This window comes from Bidens hawaiensis, unplaced genomic scaffold (assembly GCF_021521415.1).
Source record: "Bidens hawaiensis isolate Kalapana, Puna unplaced genomic scaffold, B.hawaiensis_p1.1 tig00021328_1, whole genome shotgun sequence".
NCBI lineage: Eukaryota > Viridiplantae > Streptophyta > Magnoliopsida > Asterales > Asteraceae > Bidens > Bidens hawaiensis.
Genome location: NW_027493298.1, coordinates 258371 through 266411, shown reverse-complemented (window position 1 = coordinate 266411; position 8041 = coordinate 258371). Strand labels below are relative to the sequence as shown.

The 8041-nt window shown below is 36.2% G+C and overlaps 2 protein-coding genes across 3 annotated transcripts; one reads left to right on the top strand and one right to left on the bottom strand.

The window, feature by feature from the left end:
• Positions 1-1006: 1006 nt before the first annotated feature.
• Positions 1007-3360, bottom strand: LOC143563190 (DEAD-box ATP-dependent RNA helicase 22-like). Of its 2 annotated transcripts, none has more exons than XM_077050793.1 (6): positions 3032-3360; positions 2639-2920; positions 2431-2553; positions 1471-2358; positions 1305-1365; positions 1007-1250 (listed from the first exon to the last, which is right to left on the bottom strand). In XM_077050793.1, the coding sequence occupies exons 1-6, from the start codon at positions 3299-3301 to the stop codon at positions 1189-1191; spliced, it is 1686 nt and encodes a 561-aa protein (XP_076906908.1). In that variant the 5' UTR covers positions 3302-3360; the 3' UTR covers positions 1007-1188. The 2 variants fall into 2 exon arrangements, with proteins under 2 accessions (XP_076906908.1, XP_076906909.1); XM_077050794.1 differs by having other exon boundaries at positions 1007-1232; positions 3032-3358.
• A 2000-nt stretch (positions 3361-5360) lies between these two features.
• LOC143563167 (uncharacterized protein At2g39920-like) lies at positions 5361-7162 on the top strand. The gene is made up of 4 exons (XM_077050772.1): positions 5361-5427; positions 6158-6596; positions 6684-6884; positions 6994-7162. The coding sequence occupies exons 1-4, from the start codon at positions 5361-5363 to the stop codon at positions 7160-7162; spliced, it is 876 nt and encodes a 291-aa protein (XP_076906887.1).
• Positions 7163-8041: the final 879 nt, after the last annotated feature.

Genomic DNA, 8041 nt, shown 5'->3' with positions numbered 1-8041 from the left:
GATCACCATAACAACGTCGTCATTAGTTGCCATTTGTTGTCGGTTTAAGCTTAATTGTGTTTTGGAGTGTGTTTTATAGTTTTGGAAGTGGTTTAACAAGTACACATCCATACCTTGCTATTTATAGAATGAAAATAAGCTAAATATAGTAAAAAAACTGGTTCCAACGGTTAAAAACGGCTATATAGCCGTTGGACCGGTTTCTAACGGCTAGAATATTTGAATTTCAAAAAAAACCGGCGGAACCGGTTTTTACGTAATAACCGATCCCGGTTCCTACCCTACCCGGTTCCTAAAAGTTAGCATTTCTGGGCATCGGTTCGGGTCGGGAACCGAACCGGTTCATGACTGGAACCGGTGCCATTTCCTACCCGGTGTGAAAAAACCGGTTCCGAACCGGTTCGGGTTTTCCAAGTGAACCTGATTTGTGCACGTCTAGTGCAATCAGTCTTAACTGGTTATTTATATTCTTACACTAAAATGGAAGCTTATATCTTAAAAACAACAATTGTGATTAAGACTTTCCGTTGGGTTTTTTATCCCTAATTGCCATAAATTGAGAAGATATTCACTTGACACAAAGTAGCTAATATTGCATCTAGATTTGGGCAGAAACTAATATAGACGCTTAAGAGAATGTCTCGTGACAATAATAGTCTTAAATCTTAGCTCGATTTCTAGTAAAGGTTAAATTCTAAGGTCCTTAGGAGCAGGAGTTAATCGAGTGGATGGTTATAAGATCAAGAATTTGTTTTTTATTAGTGAAATATAAACCTAGTCAAATTAGGATTTGTATTTATGATCAAATTAGTATTTTTCAAGTTCTTGTAATCGCTATGTATACCCGAGTTTGTGGGTTGTATGGGTTGACTGGTTCTTTCAAGTTAATGAAAGATTCTTAAATCGATTTATGATCTAAACCAGTGTTTTGAGTTTTGTGGTTCGATTCTGGTTACCGCATCAATCAGGTCAAGGCTTAGCCTAAATAAACCCATGGCCTGTTCCATAGTTCCAATCAAAACTGTGTCATTCTTTCAGCATACGAAATCAAGTTATTATGTATGCTAGCATAAAAATACTGTTACATTATAAATAAAAGATGTATAAGATGACTCCCTACAACTTTTCATCTAAATCTAAACAACCTTTAATGCGCAATAAGATTATAATTCTAACCGTTCATTGCTTTTAAGCTGCCTGCTCCTGAGCGCATAATGTCTCACGTCTAGCACCTGCATTAGTGTTTCCAACTACAATATATCAGTAATTTCATATTTTCATCTCACAAAAAAAAGTCTATATACCTTCTCGTCCTCGCTTTTTCAATTTCTTCCTAAAGCTTCGCTTCCTGCTAAATGCCTTTTCCTATACCCATATAATAACATAAATAAATATCCATGTGAAAGGAAACCAAACTTGTTAATGGTTATTAACATGCTGTTCAAATTAAAAGCTCAAAAGCATACTTACCACAGGCTCACATACTTTCCCAGCTTGCCGAACTGCAGCCACAAGATCATGGTTCGACTCATTGTACATACTTGTAACTAGCCCGGGCTGACCTGCTCTGGCAGTCCGGCCCACCCGGTGCAAGAAATCAACCGCAGACGTAGCAAATTCGGCCTGGATAACGTGTGAAACATTGGGAATATCCGTCCCACGAGCAGCAGCATCAGTGCACACAAAGATGCCACCTTTTTCTTGAAAATCGATCAAGTTTCTCGTACGGTCTTCTAACGAGCTCTCACTGTGATAACAGTAACATTCAATACCTGCTCTCTGTAAAACCTTGGCAATAGCTTCAACAGCCTCAACCGTGTTTGCAAACACCATTGTTCGACTACAACCACTTGTTAAGCTCGTGTCAAATTTATGATTCACAGCATCTATAAGTACATCCACTTGCGTGTCGACTGTAACTTCAACCCACTTCTGCTCTAACCTCGGATTATGGCGATGAAGATAAAGCCCACTAACCCACGTGGCATCCGGAAACAATCGTCTGAGTTCACCACCAGCTGTTCGCTTTCCATTTTCGGGTAATGTTGCTGCGATGAAAATGTATTGCTTACTGCGTTCGTATATCTCTCTCGTCCTTCTCCAGTCTCTTTTCTTCATGATAACTGCTTCACTTTGTTCAACGGAATTCCCAATATCCGCCTCGTCCTCAATCTCTTCACTGTTTTCTAGATCCAGTATCCCGGATTCAGACTCCATATCATCTAATAATAACTTGTTGCCAGGTGGAGAATTTTTGGCACGTGACAAGACTTTTTCATCGAAACGAAACATGTTTATGAGGCGAATAACTTGGTTTTGAAAACTCCCACATAGAAGCATGTCAGCTTCATCAAAAACCTAGGAATTAGACATTAACTAGTTTGTGCATGAATCAAGTAAAGTAAGTACGTAGATGGATGGTTACCATACCACATGTTTAACATCACGAATAAACTGAGCACGGCGTCGCCTTTCAGGATCAATCGCATGAAGGTAGTTCAAAAGAGCAGCAGGCGTTGAGACGACTACGTTTGGTTTATTAACTGGCCATCCCTATAATCAAGAACCACAGGACAACACGATTACATTAGGTTAAATTTATTTAACGAATTACACTAGAGCATATTAGAATTATCACCTGTCGGCCACAGACAGCTGCAACTCGAAGAAGTGGTTGACCATCACCATCATTGCAGATAGAGTTGGCCATACGAACGACTTGCTCACATAACATGACGTTAGGGCAAAGAACAAGAGAAATATGATGAGGAGGGCTTTCATCATCAGAAATAGCGGTGGAATGAGTTGAAAGGAGGTGGTTATGGAACAACGGAATAAGGTAAGCATGTGTTTTACCGCTACCCGTTTCTGCAGCAACGACAACATCATTTCCAGCAAGTATAGGAGGTATAGAAGCAGCCTGAAGCAAGCAATGTATAATGGACACTAATTACAATATATCTATCTATCAATCTATCTATCTAATAATAATGTGAATAATAATAATGTATCTGAATGTAATATTAATTACCTGAATGAGGGAAGGATGAGTGAAAGAAAGAGCAGGAGATAGTTTATCAGAAATGCCTAATGAACTCCATGAAACACTTTGATCGGCAAAGAAGGTATTATAATCATCATCATCGGCCTTTGTAGTAGTAGAAACTGCCCTAATTGTACCAGCATACGGACGGTGGTGGTGGTGGCGGTGGAATCTTGACGCTGATGAAAATAATACAAGTAATTTCGGAGATGATCTTGTTATCATGCTGAAACTGAGAATTGGTTGAAGAAGAATCATCGGTATTTGATTTCAGTGCTGCTGCTGCATAAACAATTAGGTCAAATGAAATTTTCATGTAAATCGATAAATCTGAACCAGAACATAAGAATATTGAAGTGTTGATCATATCCGAAGCTTAATCAACAACAAACAGACTCTAGCAAATCAATCGAAGTAAAAACTATGCAATAATAGATCATCTGAATCACGTATATCGATAAATCTGAACCGAAACCTAAAAAATAGTCACCTGTCGATCATATCCGAATCCTAATCAACGACAAACACACTTTAACAAATCAATCGAAGAAAAAACTATGTGTAATCAAATCTGAAGCTCAATCGAAGTAAAAAACTACGTAATAATCGAATCAACTGAATAAAAGACGGTCAACTAATCGACGAATCTGAACCAGAAACTTAATTCGATAAACAGCGTAATTCGATGAATCTAAACCGGAACATACTGATACTGATATTAACCTATTGAGCAGGTCCGAAGCTTAATCGAAGCAAAAGCTACGCAATAATCAAATCAATTATATAAAAAAATTAGGTCAAACAATATTATCGATGAATCTAAACTGTAACATACGGATAGTAATCTATTGATCATTTGATCAAATCTGAAGCTCAATTGAAGTAAAAAACTAAGCAATAAACGAATCAATTAAAAAAAAATAGATCAAATGAAATTATCAATTAATCTAAACTGTAACATACGGAAATTAACTAACCTGTTAATCAGATCTGAAGCTCAATTAAAGTAAAAACTATGCAATAATCAAATCAATGGGATACAAACAAGACATGCAGATATTAACCTATTAAAGATAAGATTTTCAGTTTTAGGGGTTTTGTGGGTGGTAAGGGTTTAAGCTTGGCCTGTTGCTTTTAAAATTTTCAGGGGCTGCTTCTGTAAATACACATTAGTTTCTCGGTAATTTGTTTTGTTGGAACTGAAATCTTAATTTTATTTTGGTTTGTTCGGTTATCATATGAACGAATTCAAGTAATTAGTTGGAATCTTGAATCGGTCAACTGACATTCGGGTCGATGTTTCAGGTGTTGGGTTGCGTTTGACGCCCCGTGTCAGTTTGCGGTTCGACCTGACCCGCCGATGACCAGGACCGTTTCGACCCAACCCGGTTTCGGTTTTTTGTTTCGTTCTGGTCAATTTTATTGGTTTCGTCTCAGTATGTGAACATAATATAATATAATATAATCCATTCCACCACTTGCTTTTTGATTCTAGGAAACTTTAATGAATTGATCCAAGTCAGCATATCTTTTGGCTTCGCTACCATTGGACCGACAATATTCAACCATATCATGGTCGATCTCCAAACATTTTTTAAGGATCCAATTACAATAGAGAGGCAGGTAAGCGGGCAACAAGTTGCGCTACCACCCCCTTTTGAATGACAACGATGAAAGGAATATCGAAGCCTTTATTACAAGGTTAACCCATGCCAGTAGTCTATCAAGCAAAGGTCTCCAAGTGATAAACAACATGATCATATAATCATAACAGTCTATTTTCAATTTGTCAATGGGAGTGAGGCTGAGTCGTTTCTACTTGCACCACCCCCCCCCCCTTACGAGCGACTCACTCACCGTCACATGGTGCCATGATACGTATGATCTAAAGTGTTTACGCACTTGTCATGATTATATAAGATGTTTAAATATATATGTATAAGATTATATGCTATAAAAACAAGAAAAAAAATGTATATAAAAAATTTGAATGAAGTTGACATATATTTTAGAAAACTGTTACAACGTGAAACATAACATGTGTTTCTGTGTTATGCAAATCTGCAAGAAACAAATCAACAATCACCTATGTTGACTCATTCATAGCATCAAATCATCTTCAACTCATTTCGTTTATGTTCGATATGCATGCTAACTAGATCCGGTATTATCTCACCAACACCATCCTCTGATTCATAGCATCGAATCATCTTCAACTTGAATTAATCTGTGTTTATGATATTTTATGTTGCAGGTAGAGTTTGATTGCATATGAGATCACTTGAAACTTTTGTGTATTCATAGACTTCGGGTCAAAATGTCAGCATATGGCCATGAGATGGAAAGTGAGTACTCTGCAAGTCTATCTAGCGGTCATGAATCCGGTACGCATGTAACTAGGGCTGTAAAAATGTTTGTGCAATTGTGTTCGTGAACGTTCAATAATGTGTTTGTTAACGTTTGTTTGTGTTTGTTTATTGAAGGTTTTTAATACTTTTTATGACTTTTCTAATCTTATCATATAGATTCAAGCAAAATTATTAAATATAAATAAAAAAACGTATATGAGTATTTCTTAGCTGATATATTTAGAGGATATATATTATTTGTATAGATAGTCATTATCTTATAGAATTGTATGGTGATTATGTTTCCTAATTAGAGGTAGGTTATGATTGTATTCTCTCCCTATATAAAGGGATTATTATTATCAATTATGGAACACAGAAAATCATTCACCATAAACTCTTTTAGTATTATGTGATAATTTATATGTAAAATTAGCATATGAATGTTAGAGAATACACTAACACAAACTTGGTAGTTGACCTAACCGTTGACGCTGACCGTTCTCGGTTAGCCAAATCAGATAAAACATTGTTTGTGTTCAATCGTTGTTTCCTTAATGAACGAACACAAACAAGAAATTTCATTCGGTTAGCTGTTTGTGAACCGTTCGCTTGTCTGATAAAACCTTAATGAATGAACATGAACAAGGCCTTGTTCAGTTCGGTTCGTTTACAGGCCTACATGTGACGTTCATAACAAGGGGTATTTTGGTCATTTTCTACATTTCAATTTTGGTAATTGATTTCTTGAACTATGAATATGTAGATATGGGAAGTGAATATAGAATGGAATCTGTGATCTATATGTCTTCGTTCGCTGCAACGATCTTGGTTGGTGTTCTTGTAACGCTCGGGATCTTTTTGATGACTGCTTTAATTACATTGGTGGTCATGTTACAATCATGTGAAAGCCGGAATTCTAAAGCTGTCGAAATGTTAAGACCTGTTAATCAGTTTGATCTTAATGTTTATGATTATTGCAAAACGGTTTCTCTGCATGCAGAACTCAATATTAGTAACTTCAAATCATATTCATTACCTGAAATGTGTAAAAATGTGGCTGTCAAGTATGCTAAAGATGGTCATTACACAAGAGATTTAAGTACTGTTGTATCACTTGTTGATGATTATTTCAAGAACGTTACGCCTGGTGTTGGTGGTCACGATGTGGTGTTAATGGACATAGACGACTTGTATGTTAACAGGTAGTTACATAATCTTTACACTTTTAATTTAGTGAGACTGATATAGGAAAAATTATGCATAGACTCAATGTATTTTTGGTGGTGTAGATTTCATTATTATGGACATCATAATGATTTTAAAGAGGCCAAACATATGAAACACGCAGCGTTGGTGCAAGTATACACAAAACTCCAGTCTGCAGGATGGTCGTTGGTTTTATTGTCAAGGGAGCCTGAGAACCAACGTGGTGTGGTCATTGACATGCTTATATCGGCTAGATGTAGAGGTTGGTCTGAAATGATCATGAGGTATCGTTAGAGGGTAAAACAGTCATTTCCCACTCAAACCGCACGTCATGTTTGAATTTGTGTTTTGGAACTGATTTTCTGTTTGTTGTGAACTTGTGATGTGGTGCAGATCGGATGAGGAGATGAAAATGGATTCCCGTGAGTATTTCTACAAACAAAAGGCAATTATGCAAGCGAAAGGTTATCGTATAGTGGCGGTGATCAGCAGCCGTGTGGACGTTTTAGTGGGCCCGTTTATGGGAACACAAATCTTCAAGCTTCCGAATTCGTTCGTCTAACTAGAAGTGAAAAGCTAATGTCTTTTGATGTATAAAAACCAGTTGATTCATGCACTGTTGTATTAATAAATATGTAGCATGTTCATAGAGAGAATTTAGCCTCAGGTGTATTAGTTGGTTTTGTTTGACTTTTATGTAAGTATGATAATATAAATAGCTAATTTTTTTAATTGTATTCTTACACTTTAAACCATTTTGATAACTTCATTTTACTAATTTAGTTAATCTCTTACGCAAAATCACAAAACTAGCCTCAATTAAAAAGATTTATAGTATATTGTGCTGTATTGTATTGCTTTTAAAAGACATGGTTTAAAGAGTTCAAGATGTAATATCATTGACTCTATAGTACTCAGAAGTCAAATATTTTGTGTAATGACCATCTTTAGTTGCTATTTTGTGTAATCTCTTTTGGTGATATTTTTAACTTGCTATTTGTTTACTGTATTGAATGTTTCAATTGTGTCAGGTGTCGTGTCGCTATATAGTTGATGTTAATCGTGTTAACAGGTTGTAGGGTGTAACGCGTTTGTGCTAGTCTCTGAAGATAACATAATTAGTTTATCGTGTTTGTGTTTAGCACCCGTGTCATGTCTGAGATGTTTAACGTGCTACACGTTTAGACATGTTTTGCCAGCCATACTTTAGGCTCTAGCTTGTGTTTTGCTTATTCACGATTTTGATTTAGCTTTGATTTCGTCATATATTAATAGCTTTGAATCATATTCTTTGTTATGAAAATTGTAGAAACGAGGTTGTTAAGTATGTTAAAAGACTTAAAGATGGCCATGACACAAAACTTTTGAGTCCTATAGGTTACTTGTTGAAAGTTAACGGAGACACGTTAACCTAACAGTAATAATTATAATTATTAATTGT